Here is a 19,341-nt window from a genome sequence, read left to right as displayed (position 1 = left end):
GTGAAGTGTCACTCAAGTGTAGCATACACACACACACACACACACACACACACACACAGACAAGCACACACACACACACAGTGGTAATTCATTGAGTATGGTTCGGTGCACTGCTATGTGCAGTGTGAGATCCTAGGGGATAGCATGAGCTGGGCTTGGTTTTTACTAACTGATCCATGATGCATGGCCCTGCATGCCTTACAGAGGACACACACACACACACACACACACACACAAGCTCACACTGCCAGCCTTAATGCACTGCACAACAACAGTCTAGTTTTCTCTGAGGTTAACGCATACCTGCTCACATCCTGCGTTCATTTTGTCATGTCTTTCATTCCTCATTCTCTGTCTGTTCTTGCTTCTCTTCACCTTCTCTCTCTCCTCTTCAGTCCATAGCTGCCCAACTCCTCTTTTATGTTTTCTCCATCGTTTCTACTGCTTCTTTCTCTCTCTTCCTTAAGTGTCTCTTTCTTGTAGTTTTCCATCGGCCATCTGTCTCGGCCTCCCCATCTTCCATCCCATACACGCTTTAAACTCACCCATCCATCCCTTCCATCTCGCTTTCTCTCAAGATGGCTTCATTAAAAAAACCTATTTAAAGCTTTTTCTTTAAATGTCAGTGCAAGCAATTTTACTGGCAGGTGTCTTTTCTCTCTCTCTCACACACACACACACACACACACCATTCACCTTGTGTTGTGTTTAATGGAGTGGATTGCTTGGTAAGAACAGCAGTCTTGCTCTTTATGGGTCTTCATTAGCCTGAGTGCACAGGTGTGTGTGTGTGTGTGTGTGTGTGTGTGTGTGTGTGTGTGTGTGTGTGTGTGTGTTTGCATGTGGAGTACGGAGGAATTGAGTGGAGCAGAAGAGATGTGAATGACCCAGCTGAGTCGCTCGACTTTCACCTCCTTTTCTTCCTCCCTCTCACTTTCAGCTGTAGTTTGTTTCCTGTTCACTTTCCTCCTTCATTCCTTATTTCCTTTCTCTTGCAATGTCTTTCCGCCAATGTCTTGTAACAGTTGTTATGCAGTAAGAGCATCTGTTAGGATAACAGTGGCTTTGGTTTATAAAATTCATCCATTTACTACACCTAGAATTGATAAAACTGAACATTCATCCATCCATCCATCCATCCATCCATCCTTTATTCATATTTTTTTCCATCCTTAGATCCTTCCTTTCCTGTCTCCTTCCCATTCTGTACAAATTTAAATGTGTAAAATGTAGATTGATTGGTTCATAGACTGCAACCCTGTCAACCCCATCGCCATGGTTACCATCAGTCATTCTGGCTTTTACATTCCCATCAGGAGAATAATACCAATGCACTTTTGATAAGGATTCCATCCAATAATAATCTTATCTAATTCATCACCATACCCACAGGCTCTTAAAAACTGTTGTTGCCGTATCTCCCATATAAGCTGTCATCAACGATGATGTAATAGCCCCAGAGATAAGCTGATTGGCTGACCCCATGACACGAGCATGACCCCAGGGGTCAGCCTCAGGTTAATGATGTCTGCCATGTTGCCCTTAAGCACTGACCTCATGTCAGCACTGCTCCACTGACCTTAACCCCAGTGAATGGCCAGAGAGACCTCAAATCTGACCTCAGATGAGTGCCTCATATCGCTTTTCACAGTGTGGGAACTGGTGCTGTGCCGAGCTTGACCCAAGCTCTCCTGTTATGATCAATTTATTTTATTTGTACAGTATTTAAAATCAAGCGAAGTGATGAAAGCAGACAAAAAAAATTAGACATATCTTTACATTGATGACTCTGGTCTGGATTCATGTTTTTGCCCAAACAAAATGTTTCACCTCTTTGCTAAATAGTAATGAATTCATCATAATCTACAAGGACAGTATTACTTGGGGATAATGTCTTGTGGATATATGCTGCTGATACAAACACTGAAGGAAATCAGATGACAGTGTTGAACTCCTCGTATATCTGTCTGGGCAGTTCAATGAACAATGGCATTGGCGATTAATGTTGATAGCCAAAATGAGAAGTACATTATTTAAAATGCACATAACTCCTTCACATACTCCCAAGAGGTGGTTCCATAGAATTTAGTATTTTCTTCTCGACTACTAACTTAAGTCGACTACTAACTTAATTCATACAGGGAAAGTTGCGTGAGCATGCATTCTCATTTTCTGCAACACCCTGCCTTATATTCATACAGTAATACACATTCACACCTGGGAGCTGCCTAGCACAACGACAGTCTTCTGCTGTTGGCTACTGAGCAGCTCCACTAGAGCAGATGGATGTTAAGTCAAGTGTAATTCCACAGAAGTTACTGGGACTCATTTCCCAATCCCCACTCACATTTTCCCAGCTGGTCCAGGTATTCAAACCCGCTTCTCTAACCTACCTGTGAAGCCCTACCACAACAGGGTTTGTGTGAGCACTGTGGGAAAGGCTCTCTGACATGGGGTGGTGGTGGAGGGGCTGGATAAGTTTAGTTTGACCCTGCTATAGAGCAATGAAGAGGGCAGGGCAGGGGGGGTGGAGGCCTGGACAGCTGCTAGCCATGCAGCCTGTAACATGACGGATGGCCTGGCACACTGTCAGTTCCCTGTGTGTGTAGTTCATATTTGTGCTAGGTCATAATTTCTAGCCTGGGGACATCATTACAGTGATTTGTTTATGGGCACAGTGCTGATGATGCTGGGTGTTTTCTGTAAATAGAAATGTTTTGGCATATTACAAGCAACTCTAGGGTAAAGATGTGTTTTTGGAAAGCATGTGCATGTGTAGAAACTTGGGGACAAAGCACACACACACACACACACACACACCATTCATTACTTCAACCCAGGGTAACCTGTGCATATATTTGTTCGCTGCGTGTGTGTGTGTCTCTGTTTTGTCCCTGAGCTTTATTAGTGAACCCCTGACCTTCTCCCCGGTTTGAGAGTGGATCAATACAAACCAGAGGGAGAGACAGAGAGAGAGAGAGAGAACCGTGGCAGGCTTGGACGGCAGAGAGTTGGTAAGGTAGGATAGAGCGAGGGAGAGATGAATGCAAGAAAGGTGGTGAGAGGCAGAGTGAGAGTGGAGTGAGGGATGGAGAAAACACAAGAGAGGTAGACAGATGAGCACGAGAGCGAGGGAGTCGGAGAAAGTAAATGAGAGAGAGGGAGCCAGCAGCAGGGAGAGGGATGAGAGAGAGAGATGCAGGATGTGGGTGAGCAAGAAAATGAAGGAGAGAGATCCAGAGAGAGGGAGAGTTTGACACCAAAGAAATGAAGGAGAGGGAGAGAGAGAGAGAATTTCAAGGACGGCGTTGAGTGGATGAGTGAGACAGAGTGAGTGCGAAAATAAAGGAGCGAGCCAAGGAGGAGGGATGGGACAAAGCAAGGGATCGAGAAAGAAGGCACTGAAATAGAGGGAAAAGCGAGGGAGCAAGAGGCGGAAGGAAGGAAGGAAGGAGGGCAAGAGAGGAGTGACGACGATGAGAAAGGGAGAAATGGAGCGAGGGACGAGCTAGTGAATGGGGGGGGGGAGAGAGAGCAAGCCCTTACAGCCGGCGAGTGCTCAGAGGAGAGGCAGTGATTCACGGACGCAGAGAGAGAGGAGGAGGAGAGGAGAGGCGGGCGAGAGAAAGAGTGATAGCCCCAGAAATCTTTTCGCCGCCACTGCCAAGAACAGCAGCAGGAGAAAGGGCGGATGAGGGAAAGAAGGGAAGAGAGATGGAGGGAGGAGAGGAGAGGGTGATTAAGCGCCGGCTCCTACACAAATAATATCGGTGTCCGTCACCTGGCCACCACACTGTCCTCTTCAGCAGCAGGCCTCTCCGTCATGTCAATACTGTGAGAGTGTGTGTGTGTGTGTGTGTGAGAGACCATATTATAGTGGCTCATGGCTCATCTGAGTGTTATCCCTGACCCCGTGCGTGTGTGTGTCTGCAAATGAATGCTGTAATAACTAGTATGCTGGAAGCACTACACAACACTTTTGTGTGTGTGTGTGTGTGTGTCATACAAAGTTTGCCACTGGTCATGGAATTTCTGGAATATCATTGAATTTAGAGACGTGTATTCCAGTTAGTCAAAGTTAGGGAATTGGATCAATTCTCTGGGAAAGTCAGGGAATGTAAGGGAATTTTACAAATGGGTCACTTTGCAGGAATTTACCAGAATGTATTTTCCAGCTTGTTTCACACATTCATCACATTAAATGGCGGTTTCTAGCCATTTTTCTCAGCAGCAAGCACAACATTAACAAATTAGTAAATCAATAAAATTTTTAGGGCATTGAAGTGCTCTGATGTAGTTATGAGAAGTCATGTAAAAGTAATGGAATTTAACATCAGGGCTATGACGAGCTCGTCTTATTTTCTCTCTCTCTCTCTCTCTCTCTCTCTCTCTCTCTCTCTCTCATATACACACACCCACCCACACACACTACACAGCAGTCCTAGGTGGCAGCAGCACAGCTAGTTGCCAGTGTCCACATCAGACTCATGTCTGACTCAAAGGCTATTCAAAATGTCAAGCTGCTTTCTCTCGTTCACCAGATGGGGTGAAGGGGTTTTGAACTTTTGAGACTGTGGAATTTGTTTCATTGTCACAGGCCAATGCATCAATCAATCGGAGAGGTCCACAGAATCAATCATGGCAAAAAAAAAAGATTCAATCTCAAGTATTCAAGTATTGATTTTGCATGACAATCTTAGTGTGCATGTTTTCAGTCAGTGTTCTTGGCTCCATAGGCCAGCTGTTGTGTCTCCAACAGTGTCAAAGTTGAGATTTGATGCTCAACCTGAAAATTAAGTGGTAATCTGTGGTATACTTGTTTTTTGTTTTTGTTTTTTATATATATGTTTTGACGGCGTCTTTGCTGCTAAGTGCTCATAGCCGTGGTGTTTCTGCACTGCTCTTCTCAGACATCACTTGTGAATCAAACAGTGTCCAGTACTGTGACGTCTTTTTCCTTGGATTTTCTGTTGTTTGAGTTTCTGTAGGTGGCGCTCTTTTCTTTGTCTGTTCAGCCACGGTGGCTATCACTGCCCATGACAACTACCCAGTTCTTCTTCTATTCATTACAAACAAACTGCTGTTATTGCTGTTGGAGATATAAAACGCATCACTTCCTGTGAGCAGACTCCAGGTGTTTAGAGCAGCGGTGTAAAAGCTTTCATGAATGGGGTTTAGTTTGAATCACTGTTGTTGTATGTAAATGTTCAGATTAGTCTAGTCATGGTGGAATAGTCAAATGTGCTACAGCTATTTGTACTTACACTAACTTTCCATGTGTGACTGTGTGTGTGCATGCCTGCACGTGTGGGTTTGGTGTGGTACATTGACTCCTATCATTATGAACCCGAATCCTATCGTACTGTGTGTGTGTATTTGGTCTAACCTCTTGGGTAGGGTAGCGGCTGAGATTAGCATGGTTATCAGAATAAATAGCATCTTGTAGCTAGCTGCACCCTGGAGACGGACTACAATAGTCTAGCAGATGCGAACACAACAACCGATCACTTTACCTAAGGCTGATAAGAATGCACTCTGTGGGGGAACGCTACCCTCCCTCAGTAAATTAGACTGAATGGAGCACACAATGAGTTCTGCTGATTTGTAAAATCCTGTTATCGCTCTCAGATTGAGGTTCCTGCCTTGTTCGAACTCAATTCTGTCACCCCTAATATATTTCTCAAGTGGGGAGAGTTTTTAGACAAATAGTTTTTCAAAGAAATGATAGTAGAACATCAGGTTTTGTCTCTGCTCGTAGGAAAGTTACATCAGATATTACACACTTGTACTTAGGGCTGCACGATATATCTTTTCAGCATCGACATCACGATGTGCGCATGTGCAATAGTCACATTGCAGGACGCGCAATGTCAAGTAAGGCAAATTAACTCAAACACATCATGCTACAACTTTTTTTGCTGCTTGAAACGAAAGGAAAACTCACAAGGTTCTCATTTTCCATGACTAATCTATAAGAAAAGTCCGTCTGATATTACATAATTTAGTCCAATTTAATGGTTCTTGGGTACACAGATCAGTTCCCAATGTGCTCTTGTGAAGGGGTGCACTTCATCAATTTATCAAACAACCAAAGCAGGCCCCACTAGTCGCCTACCACAACCTGAAAATGAGCGCTGCCTGTTTTGGTTGTTTGACAAACTGATCAAGTGTATATCGCAATGTCAGTTTTTTCCAATATCGTACAGCCCTCCTTGTACTTTACAATCGTGATCCCACCTGAACTAAACTGAACAGATTTTCATGACGTTTGGGTGTAATTATAGAAAAGACAAAGTTGAATTGACTCCTAACCTTATTAAATCCATCGTTATGATATTATCTAATGAACGTAGCTCACTTGTGGTCTTTGTGAAACACAGTCCTATTTCTGTGGACCTAATCAAAAGGGATGTGCCGGCAAATGCGTTTAAGTAATTAGACCTGATTAATTGAGCCAGAGTTGACGAGCGGAGTTAATTGACAGACTAAATGAGTTGAGCCAGGAGACGCTGATTGGGCGGGTCGTCTTAAACGTTATTGGTACTAATAGGTCATGTTTTGGCTAATATTAGGAGATTTGATTTGAAATTAGGAATGTGTTCATTTTTGCACAGGGTAGACTTTGGATTGGTGTCACAGTGGTGTGTGTGTGTGTGTGTGTGTGTGTGTGAGCTTGCAATCGCACACCCACTCTGTGCTCAAGTGTCTCACTCATCCCATTATTAATGAACAATAGCCAACCTTTGGAAGAGACCCCATGCAGACTGTGTGTGTGTGAGCTGTTTCATTCTTCTTTCTCGTTCTCTCGCTCTCTCTCTTTGTCTCTCTTCTCCTCTCCCTCCTTTCTCTCTTGCTGTCTTTCTCTCTCTGTCTCTCATCCCACACTCATCTCTCTCTCTCTGACCTTTCTCTCTCTCTGAGGAGTGTTTAGCTCAACAAATCCCCATCTCCAGCACCACTCTAATGATACTAATTGTCAGTGTAATTATGTATTGATCTCTGCTGTGTGTGTGTGTGTGTGTGTGTGTGTGTGTGTGTGTATGCATGTGTGGTGTGTTGCATACATCATTATCAGTAGTAAGCAGAAAATGTGGTGCAGGGGTTGTGCCTGTATTGCGCATGTCAGTATTATGTGTGTGTGTGTGTGTGTTTTTCAATGCCGACATCTGCTTCCAGATTTACTGTTTGCCTCCCACAGAGTCTAGTCAAATTAATGCAGTCAGAATGTGTGTGGGGGTTTTTTTCTGTGTGTGAGTGTGTATGCCTACACATGGATGTATATCCGGGGTAAATGTTGACTGAGCATGCATGCTCTTATCTACCAACACCTTGCTTTCCATTTATACAGTTAGATACATATTCACATCTGGAGGCTTCCCAGTATAACCAGCAGGGCATCTGCAGATCCTGAACAAGTCTTAAGTTGAACGATAAAGTCTAAATTCAGCGCTTTAAAGTATTAAAATGTCTTCAGTACAGTTATTGGAGGTGTTAATGTTTTTTTGAACCTGTAATAACAGGTTAATTTTTTTTTGTTAAGTTTCTTTTGGATGCAAATATGAAATTAAATAGTGGTATTGACATATTCTTTACGTTCAGTGATGTTAAGTCTTAAGCCAATTCAAATAAGGCAAATGACATGAATTATGTGGTTTCTTCAAAAGATAGCCTATGACTTGCAGAAGGTTTGGTTTTACTTTCTTAAGTTGAATTACATTACTTGCACTTGTGCATGTCCACTCTTAAATTAATACAGAACAGTGTTATTACATACAAAACATAAAAGTGTTTTGTTTTTATCGCATCTGCTTTAAAAAACATAATTGGACGCCATGTCCCCAAACATTTAATGAGGTCCTCAGGTCCTTTTTCTTATACTGCCCATTTAGAGTTTCAGAACTTTCATTAGTTGCATTCGATCTGAAAAAGCTGCTTTTTTTTGTTTGTATAATTTCTTTATTGTGCTTAATTGGTCTTGAATTCAACTACAGGTAGCATTAAAAAGGTCTTAAAAAGTCTTCAATTTGGCTTTTTATTTCCTCATCCAGCTCCACTGGAGCAGTTGTAGGCTAAGTGCTTTGCTCAAGGGCACCTCAGTGGTGGTTGTTGACAGAGGGAGGAAGACAGTTACTCATTCACTCTTCCCACCCACATTTCCCAGCTGGTCTGGGGATTTGAACTGGTGACCTTCTGATCACAAGCCCACTTCTATTTTCTAACTGCCAGTGAGTGTGCACTGGCATCGGTTCATTTCCAAGATCCTGCATTCTTATTAGTGCGTGTGTGTGTGTGTTTTTTTTCCTGTATGTGTGCATCGTTTCCTCTCTGTTTCTCCCATTCAGTTGTAGTGAGGTCTGAATGTGTGGTGACAGGTTTTGGAAGCAGCTCTCTGAATCGGTGCCAACTCCTGTGGAGGTTTCACTGGCTGGCCCGGAGTGCACTCAACGTAGAAATTACTATCTTGAAACCCTTGAATATGAAATTGGTGCAGTCATCTCTTTTAGCTATAGCTTTTTGGAATGAAACAATTTAAACATAGATTGTGAACAATCAGGACGATTTTTTTTTTCTTTCCGTGGCGCATTTGTTCCATATACGCCACTATTGAGTCATCAATAGCTATTTACATTTTACCCAGAATTGCCTAATACCGTTGCCAAAATGCAATTCTAATGCATCATGCTTCCCCCAGTATCACCCAGCCAACATGAAGCTCTACCAACCAAACACCAAATATCACGGGTTTATCTGAGAGAGGTGTGTTTGTGTGTAAGAGAGCTTGTTTGTACGAATGTATATCTGTACATACGTCATATACAGTTGTATGTTTCATGTACACTAAACCCCTTAGGAATAGAGGTGTTAAGTGCTTTGGAACACGGAAGTACAATAAAATTCTCATTATCAACTTTCTCAGTCTGAACCACACTCACTTTCTCTTAAACGATAAAGTGTGTTTTTAAAGCAATAGCTCACCCCAAAATGAAAATTCAGACATCATCTACTCACCCCCGTGTCGGTCGAAACTCCACTGAAGATTGTAGGACCATCAAACACACGTTCGTTTAGTCCCCGTCCATCTCAGCCTTCTCCCAAACTATTGAAGTTAATGGGACCAACGTTTTACAGCTACAAAAAAGGCACGAGTGAGTGTGCTAGCATAAGTGAGAAGATAATGACTGACTTTTCACTGGAAAAGGACTGGATGCAACAAAATATCCCAACAGTCAGATGCAATTCTCACTCGTTGGCGGCATTTCAGTAGACCAGCCAGCTTACAAGGTTTAGGTAACAGTCTCACTGAAGAGAGGTGTTCTTTTATATAAGATTGTGTATTTGAGTATATGTGTTGTATGTGTGTGCCGTCTTTATTGGAGTGTATGTATGTGTGTATGTACTGTATGTACATGAGTCATATCTGTTGTGTCCACTTGTCAGTGCTGTCAGGGGTAGCCAAGCTTTACGTTGCTTATAATTTACTGTGACCTGGTTGTAGGGCACGTGGCTGTCTTACACACACACACACACACACACACACAACAGAGTTGACCTAGAGTCCTATGTATGTTGGTTTGTGTGTATGTGTGTGACTCATTCATACCTTGTTTTTTCCTGTAGCTTAAGGCTAAATATTAATGTATGGGAGAGGGGCCTATAGTAAGTCATTGGACGGTGATGTTGACTGACTTTGACTACACACACACACATGCAGCGTTTGCATTAGAAATGTTAACCTATGTATACCAACAGACTCTCAGACACTCTGCTATATACATCAGCACATAGACGCACGCACATACGCATGCACGTACACACACACACACACACAAACACTGCAGCGTTTCCTGTTTTTATTCTTGAAGAGACTCCAGCGATACCTCTGTGAGTTCAAGGCCCCTGCTGAGATTTCTGGGTAATTTATGAGCTGGCCTCTCCCAGAATCCCTCACTCCATTTGGAGCCAGGCACACACGCGCGCACACACACACACACACACACACACACACACACACACACACACACACACATACACATACCAGGTAGAAGGCACCTGCGTCTGCCAACACAGTGTTGCAGTGGAAGAACTATGTGTGTGTGTGTGTGTGTGTGTGTGTGTGTACTGTAACAACCTTTATGTTCTGATAGGAAACCAGGGTGGAAAGCTTCTAAACAGGAACAGCACCTATAGTTTTGATGCCAGATAGTTTCATAACTGGACCTTCTGCATATAACACATGATACACCCTCTTTCTCCCTTCTCTACTTCCCAGGCCTGCACTTCTTTCACTTCTGCCTCGCCCACACACACACATCACACACAGCACACACAGCACACACAGCTGTGAATAGCAGGGCTGTGCCGAGATGCCAGGCTATTTTGCCAGTATGTGGAATGTGACACACTGTGTTTATGTACGCCCTTGACCCCCGTATATGTGTGTGTGTGCGCGTGCCTGCCCGCCCTCACAGAATTAGGTCATTGTGTGCACATGCATTCCATGCACCATGTGTAAACTAACAGTGAAACACATTACTTGGATATATATTATGTTTGGGTGTGAAGGAATTCATTGTTTTAGGATACTGCAACCTAGAAAAATATGTGTGTGTGTGTGTTGGCTTGATGAGGAGACAGCTGATGAATAGCGAGGAGAGAGACGACTGTCTTGCTCTGTCTCTGACATGCACACACACACACACACACACACACACACACACAAAGGTAGACCCACACAGATGAATTGCAGGCTTGTCTTGAAACCATGCTGTCAGCATTAACCCCAGCCTCTTCTGCCCCTCTCTCTTCTCTCTTTTCCACCTCTCTTTTACTCTCCACCTCTTTCCTAAAAATTTTCTCTAGAAAAACATCATGTTTTAAAAAACAAAACAAAAACATGTAGTATGTTTATAATACTGCCCAATTCATTTGTATGTTACTGAATGAATGGATGTTTTTGTGGTTGTCATACTTGTTTTCTTTACCCGCTAATGGCCATAATTTACGGCAACGGATGTCGTCAACAACACAGTGTATGTTCTTCCACATAAGCCTATATTGTGTTATGCTGTTTCCATATGCTTCTCTGAAAGGAGGTGACTCTTGACGAATTCCACTTGAGGTCGGCCTAATGTGCCCATACATGTTTTCCTGACGTAATGCGTTAAAGAAATAGCCATCATAGGGGAATGATTATTTAACCATTCCCTTCAACGCGGGCCTGTGAGCGCACATGTCTGTAATCAGTCAGTGTTATTGCGGGCCCGGGTGTGTGTACACGTGTGTTTGGCGCCATATGAATGACTATATTTCATCGTTTTGTGGTGTGAAGTGGCTATGGCAGCCCCACCCATGGGAAACCACAGGTTTGGCCAGTGGCCAGCAACACACTTCTCACTACCACGACCACAGACTGCTCCAAGAGAGACCACTCCGTGTTTATATACATATGTGTGTATGTGTGTGCAATCCTCATATGCCTACAGTATCCAGGCCATACATTTCTCTGTGACCTTGGATATCAGCTGACAGCTCACGTGTATGTACACACTACAAGATATGATAGTCAGCTCTTACCCAGCACAATAGAAGCTTATATATTAACCCTTTCAAAACTCCCATTAAAGACAGCAGCTTAGTGAGGTTTCTACAACTCGCTGTAACAGTGGTCCTCAGCCTGACAGTTGGGACCCCCCATAGAGTCAGAAAGATCTCAAGGGGTCACAAATGATTTAGGAAAAAATATATTTTTAACATACAAATGTATTTTGATTTGTGTGATAAATGCATTTTTCTTTATGAAGTAATGGATGTTTACAGCCAAAAAACAAAAATCCCCAAAACTTCAGCCTTTGTTGTCAATGTTCACCGCTCTGCATGAAATAAGACACACACATAGGCATCACTTCCTTTTTCGGGGGTACCGAGGTGTAAAGGCTGAGAACCACTGCACTGCAAAACCCACAAATTAATTTAGTCGTTTAAAATCAAGAAGAGAAAAGTCTTCTTCTCTTTTTTGCGAGCCCGGCCAAAGTCAGTGAAACGTTGTTAGCTTAACTCTTTCATCCCCAGGAGAGTTCTCCAGGCCTAGCAGGGGGACTTGTCCTTGAAAACACAGCAGAATGTCAAATATGGTCTCCAGTCTACAGAATTAACCCTTCAAAAACCACAGAGGGAATCGGTTTTCCATACTGAATTTCAACTCTGGTTCATGTGGGAATAATACAGTGCCTTAAACTGCAGAAACCACACCAGAATGTAGCCTGCATTAAAATGCTTTCCAACCTCAAGGGAAATGCTGTTTCTTCCATACTGCTCCATGCTGTTTAAACCTTCCAGACCTGCGGGAATGCTGTAGTGCCTTTACCCTTCAGCGCCCCACAGAGACCCATATAGGGTACTCTGTGTGTTTGTTTGTTGAGTGTGTGTGGTTGTGTGTGTGGTGTGTGTTAACCCGTTTGGACCCTTGGGGCTACTGTATACAGTATTTTTCAACATTCAGTCCTCTCCACTTGATGGATTAACCCTTCTAACTCGTCTCCCTTAGGCTGTGACGTCACAGGACTGCTCTGTGTGTGTGTGTGTGTGTGTGTGTTTGTGTTTGTGTGTGGGACCGACTCTAATCCAGATTGATGGATTCCTTTCCCATGACTATATGCTTTGAAACCGTTGCCTCTAGTTGTATGTCATATAAAGACGCTGGGAATTGTTTTGTTGCTTGTAGCACACACACGCACGCACAGTGTAAGAAAATTGGATGGTTTGGTTGAATGGAAGTGTGTGTGTGTGCCTTGGTGTGTGTGCAGTTTACAAGTCATCACGTGTGTGTTTGTCAGTGTGTGTTTGTCTGTCAGTTGCCTTTGTTCCAAGGAGAGAAATTGCCCCCTAGCCATTAGTGCTTACAAAAGAAAGTTGTTTCAGGTAATGGCTGTGTGTGTTCCTGTCTCCCTGTCTCTCTCTCACTCTCTCTCTCGCTCGCTCGCTCGCTCTCACTCACACACACACACACACACACACACAGTCAGAGAAGGTTCCATTAAACTGTCTTTCTTTCTTTCTTTTTCTTTTCTTCCGTGGGTGACAATCGCTGCGCCACGGGAGGAGACAGAGAGCGAGAGAGAGAGAGCTCTTTGTTAACTCCAATTGATAGCCAGCTGCTTTCCCTTTTCTTCTGTTCCTCTTTTTATCCTCTCTCTCTCTTTCTTTTTCTATCTCTCTCTCTTTCTCTCTCTCTCCCTCTCTCTTACTCCTTGTGATACTCCAACCACCCTCACAGCCCCCCTACACTCTTTGGAGAGCCTCTAACATAATGCAGAGCCAAAGAGGTGTGGGAGGGAAGGCAAGGATAGAGAGGGAGAGGTGTAAGGGATGGAGGCAGGGAGAGAGAAGGAGGGAGATGGAGAGCGATTAGGAGGGAGGGGATGGATGGATGGAGGTAGAGAAGTAGGGAGGGAGGGGATATTGATGTTTGCTCAGTTACTGTAGCAGCTGGAAGGGGATGGAGGGAGAGAGAGAGAAAGTAGGAAAAGGCAGAATAAAGGGATATTGACGTGTGGCGAGCTGCAAGCAATTTAGGCAGAGAGAGAGGGAGGAAGAGCGAGTTATCTGTTCTCCTGTGTGGATCAATCAGATGATGTAGTGATAAGACTGTGGATTACACCGCCATTTACACACTCCCCAGGTGTGTGTGTGCACGTGTGTGTATGCACACACATACATCTGTTCGCTCCTGTTAACACACGCTGACACCCGTTCAATCCCACCCTTTACCAGTCAAGCAGCAAGGGCTGGGCGATATGGACCAAAAATCATATCTCGGTATTTTTAGGCTGAATGGCGATACACGATATATATCTCGGTATTTTCTACGAATTGGGCTAAATGTTCAGTTGTAAGTAGGGCTGGGCGATTTGGACAAAATCAAATATCACAATATTTTTGACCAAATACCTCGATATCGATATTGCGACAATATTGTAGGGATGACTATCGGTGCTTTCACAAAATATTTACACAATGAGATTTTTGATAAATAATGATCAGTAATGTGGATATAATGACTAAGTGGGTAAAGGCAAATAATAGAACAGCTAGAACAGTCTGGTAAGTTCAGAAAATGACATCACTTTACTGTAATGCAGCCTTTAAAACCAGGAAAAGACAACACTTATGCCATATCACAATATTACGATATCCAAAATCTAAGACGATATCTAGTCTCATATCACAATATCGATATATTGCCCAGCCCTACCTCGCGCTCCTCTTGACACATACAAACGCCCGAGCTCTCTCATTCAATTCAGTTATTTTCTTGATGTGGCTGTTGATCAGAAACAATAGCGGCAAAGCAGCATCCAACATGTACATTTTTAAAACAAAACCCCAAAAAAAAGAAGTTTATACAATTAAACCATATTGAGGTTATGAATTATTTGGTTTGAAAACGTGTACAATATTTATTTAATTTTTTTTACATGTAGTTGTACAAACCCTCCATTCTCTCTGTCCGTCAGTCAGTCACTCACACACTTATGCACACTCTTATCCTACTTCTCAGGCAGATGATTATACATATGGTGTTTGTGTGTGTGTCTTTAATAGTTAACGTGTCATGCGGTCAGTGGATCGCCAGGGGCGACCAACCCCCCCGTGACAGTGGAATGCTCTGGAAAGTGTCAGTGGGTCAGCGGCATTACCGTCCCGTCCCCACCGTGACCGAACGCATTATAATGCTCAAAAGGTTTTGCATGGTGGAATTCTGTCAGGGAGGATGAAGGGTGCGTTCAAGAGCGGCACATGTTTGAATAAGCTGATCTCAGAAGATACACCTATAGCCCTCTCGGACTCCATTGAGCTGCACTCCCATGAGGATATTGAAACAAGCACGCGTTTAGATAGTTTTGCTCATTTTAAAATGTTGTTTTGAGATTATTTATGCCCAGAGGCGCCGCAGAAAGTCAATTGTTTGGATTCATGAAATGGAATGGCACTGTCGATGCATTGAATCAAAAACTTCTACTACATCAAATACACTTTCTGGTGTTTTATTCCAGAATGAGACATCCAGCATTTGTAAAAATGTGAAAGTTACTCTTTGAAATGAAGTACAACTCACAGTGGAAGATTATTATTATTGTATATAAGCAATTTTAAAACAAAGGTCAAAATTGTGATGTTTTTTCCAGAATGCAGACATCCGTATTATTTAAAGCTTGAGCAATACATATGAAATACCAGTTCTTTTCCAGAAAGAATATGTAGCATTTTAGAATGAAAGCCTTCATATTCATCAAGCTGCTTATGTTGAAAGAACCGCTGTTGTACTTAAAGTCTGTAGCGTGTTGTTCCCTCATATTACAGTCGTACTATTTCTGTCTCTTCTCCTTCTCCATTTCTCCCTCTGAGCACCAGACTGAAATACAAACACCTTACTGCACAATAAACCCACCAAATCCCCACCAAATGTTATAAAATAACATTATGGTATGCTGAGAATCTGTTAGAGATAAAATCTGAGCACGGTTTTTACTCATGCCACTTTTCTGACTCCTGTCTTTTCTCCTGTCCATCCCCCTCTCTTTTTCACCTCTAGCCTCTGCAGATAGACGATAACTTCTGCGGCCAGGACTTCAACCAGCCCCTGGGGGGGACCAGCACCATCGAGGGCATCCCCCTCTTCATCGACAAAGACGATGGCATGACCTCGGTGGCGGCGTACGACTACCGCGGCAACACCGTGGCCTTCGCCGGCACGCGCAACGGCAAGATGAAGAAGGTAGGACTGGATACATTTATTTTTTTTCTTCTTTTGGCTCTTTTTTATATATATGTACAGAGTGTGTGTGTGTGTGTGTGTGTGTGTGTGTGTGTTTCTTTTCCCCCGAAAAGGGATTTGAAATGTTGGCTGTGTTTTGTTTTGGTTGATTTTGAGTGCAATAGTTGAATGGAGTTTTTTTGCCGGGCAAATTGCATCTTACAGTTATTTCTAAAATGCAGAACAAACCGTCTTTTTGTCACTTGTAATTTTATAGACATCTGTCAAGGGGATATGACTTATTTAGTGACATGTTTTTTCTGTCTTGGATGGCGGGTAGCTGGGCGGCCAGTGGCTGTTATCAGGGTTATCGCTTTGTGAATCTAGGCTAAGACTTTAAGAGAGCTGCACTTTCGCAGACCAATCTTCCTGCATTTACACCGAGTGATGCGCAGACGCTTTTTGTAGTAAGATTAACCACCATCGACACCATTTTTGTAGCAAGCGCCCATTTTCCAACAGATAATTCAAGTGCCTCTTAAAGCCTGTTCGTTTAACAAGCAATTTAAAGCGAGTCTCCTACTACTCCCCCATCGATCTTCATGTTAGTCACGTGGGACATAAAATGTTACTGCTGTGTCCTAACGCCACGCACGGCCTCGTGCCTCATGTAAAGAGCTCGCCTTCAATCAATCCAAACCTCTATGACTGCTGAAAGGCTCCCTGGTGCCACATTGTTGCGTTTTTTTTTTCTCTGTCCGGTCAGCTGTCTGGCACTGACTAATGCAAATGGATAGATGGAGGGAAGGACAGAGGGACAGGAGAGATGGAGAGGTGATGGATGGATGGATGGATGGAGTTTTAAACTTCCTGTGATCTTTTTGTCTCGCCTTCCTCCCATCTCTTGTGCTTCTCTCTTTTCTCTCCGTCTCTCATGCTGTCTTTTAAACTTAAACGCCAATATTTAATATAATTTCTCCCTCTTGAAGTTTATGAGTTAGGAGTGAATTTCTTAATTATTTTGATAGTTTTGGTTCAGTGCCTGTATCGGATGCAAATTTCGGCTAGATGACCATAGTAATGCAGTTGCTGTGGTAGGGGAAGAGACCATGTTATCTGTACACTTGTGATATAATTGCGATTCTGATTGGTTTGTACATAACTTTGCTGTTTGTGATTGTGTGTTTGTTAGATGTACGTTCTTGCTGTATGCCATAATTATAATTATCTTGGTGTAATATGCTTGCTGTGTACGCAACTTGGGTATTTGTGACTATATTTGTGTCATGGCTTTGTGTGTGTGTGTGTGTGTGTGTGTGTGTGTGTGCCAATCTAGTCTATGGAGGACAGAGCTCTCAGGGTAGATAGCAACTCATTGGAATTCACCCTGTTTCCCTCTGCACTGCTCAAGACCTGTCATCCATTCAATATTATGAATGTATAATCAGCGTGTGTGTTTGTGCGTGCATATGCGTGTTTGTGCATGCGTGCAGTGTTTGTGTGTTTGTCACTCACAGCATGCATAATAAGTGAGTTTGTGATGGCATGGATTTAGTGTGTGTGTTTGTGTGTGTGTGTATAAGGGAGAGAGAGACAGCACAATACAATGTTGACTAAGATTCAGTGCTGTGCATTTGTCAAAGTGACACCCATTCAGTTAGCTTGGCAACAGCCCCTTTATTTAGCTATTCTCACATGCCTTTTCTTCTGCGCTATAATGCACTCTACTCAAGGAACGTGTGTGGAACATCACCTGGGAAAGCAACACAAGGTTGTTTGAGTATGCTGTGTGTGTATGTGTGTATTTGCGTGTGTGTGTGGTAACACAGCCAGAGTCTGCAGTGCTATTGGGTTAGGGTTAATCCTATAGGTTACAGAATAGACAACATGTGGAAAAACTTGCAGAGATGAACGAGAGGGTAAGAAAGAGCCAGCCCAAGAAAAATAGAAAAAGAGCGACAGTGTGAATGAGTAGCATGTAGTAGCAGACCCAGTCTCTTTTTGCTACATCTATCGTGCTGTGAAATTGGGAACAAGCTCCCACTTGTCCTCTGGTAGACTGTGTATGAGATTGTGTGTGTGTACTTATATCTCATTGGGAAGTCAGGTGTCTGGCTCTTTAGGATCTGTATATGTGTGTGTGTGCATGCGCACGCACACTCTCAGCCTTTAACAGCTTTGTGGGAGTGCATACAGACCATGATGCAATGATGGAGCACCTTCCTGTTCTTACACACTTCTCTGGCGAACAGTAGTGTTGAATGCTGTTTATATAGCCATGCCTCGGGGTATGGAGGGGAGAGAGGGATAGAGAGAGAAAGAGAGAGAGAGAGAAACAGAGAAAATGGTGGTTGGATGGATGACTGGGCTTCTGGGACCCAGTTCTCTAGTGTGCTGCACAATCACAGTTTGAGAGAGAGAGGGGGAACGATTGAAAATTGAAGGAAATCCGGAAAGTCAAGGCGCTCTGTCTGCAGACACAAAAAAATTTAAAAAGCCTTTTTCATCGTGGCTGCATAGTTAAAAATGAACAACTGACGCGTGACGACCAGATCTGGTGTTCATCAGGGTCCTGGGAAAATGTTTTCACCGCAAGTATCTCCACTTGTAATGTAATTTATTGATAGACCCGTCCTCCAATGAGCATTACAATGTTTGCATACGTTCTGACCAGATCCAAGCAGCGCTTTGCTCTCCTTTTTCTTCGTTCACTTTCATGTCTTGAAAGAAAAAGGTGTGCAGACGCCAGACGGAAACGTCAATGTTATGAATGTACAATCGTCTGTATCACTTAACATTTGATGTTTGTTATCCTTTTGAGGCTGGATAGAGAGACTTGAGTAGTACTTATAGTCTATTTTATAGTCTATTTTATAGTCTATTTTTAACTGTCTATATGGCTTCTTTGGCTCACCCTCTCAAGGTTGTCCTGAGCAACAAGACAGTGGCATAAACAACATGCTTAATGCACTAATGAATTCCCTCTGCGCTCTATCAGCCACACACACACACACACACACACACACAGAGGAAGCTTTTACTAATGAGTCCTGATCTGATGGGACACGGATTGGAGAGATAGAGGGAGAGGAAGAGAGTTAGATGGAAAGATGAAGAGGAGAGAGAGGGGGCAGATAGAGAGAAGAGCGAGGGGAGGAAGAGGAGGGAAGTAATGAAGAGAGGTGACGTCCACTAGTGTGATTAACTAATTCCAGCGGTCATCTGGATACTGCTGTGGTCAAGGACACAGCGGCGGACTGGCCATCCACTGCACTTAATATTTAGGATTAAAACCCTCCATTCTCTCTGACTGTTTCATTATCCCTCTCTGCTTGGCTCGGTCTGTCGTTCGCCTCCGTGTGTCTCTGTTCATCTATCTGTCAGCATGCCAGCTTTACACTACATTGAGCTCATTGGCTTTCTCTCTCTCCTCCATCCCTTCCTGCCCAGAGAAACACCTGGGAGTTTTGGATAATTTAGTTTATGTGTGTGTGTGTGAACATAGAGGGCAGTGCCGTTGGCCTCAGTTGCTAGGATTTCAGTAGCCATGCTACATCTGTCCATGTAGTAAAGCAGTCAGCAGATGG

At 43.3% G+C, this 19,341-nt stretch overlaps 1 protein-coding gene across 1 annotated transcript in view; it reads left to right on the top strand.

Annotated features, from left to right (window-relative positions):
- The window catches only part of LOC139651996 (plexin-A1-like), a gene marked incomplete at its 3' end in the record, with an annotated part of 52,896 nt that extends 37,121 nt beyond the window's left edge, over positions 1 to 15,775 (top strand). The window contains exon 3 of the mRNA XM_071528910.1: positions 15,593 to 15,775. Within this exon, the coding sequence (XP_071385011.1) occupies positions 15,593 to 15,775 (183 nt within the window). The remainder of the gene's footprint in view (positions 1 to 15,592) is intronic.
- Positions 15,776 to 19,341: the final 3,566 nt, after the last annotated feature.

The sequence above is a fragment of the Centroberyx affinis genome, unplaced genomic scaffold (genome assembly GCF_046629955.1).
Source record: "Centroberyx affinis isolate AG114_WGS23_722 - 3 ecotype Tasmania unplaced genomic scaffold, CSIRO-AGI_Caff_v1 ptg001738l_1, whole genome shotgun sequence".
NCBI classification, from domain to species: Eukaryota; Metazoa; Chordata; class Actinopteri; order Beryciformes; family Berycidae; genus Centroberyx; species Centroberyx affinis.
This window is presented reverse-complemented; position numbering and strand designations above follow the sequence as displayed.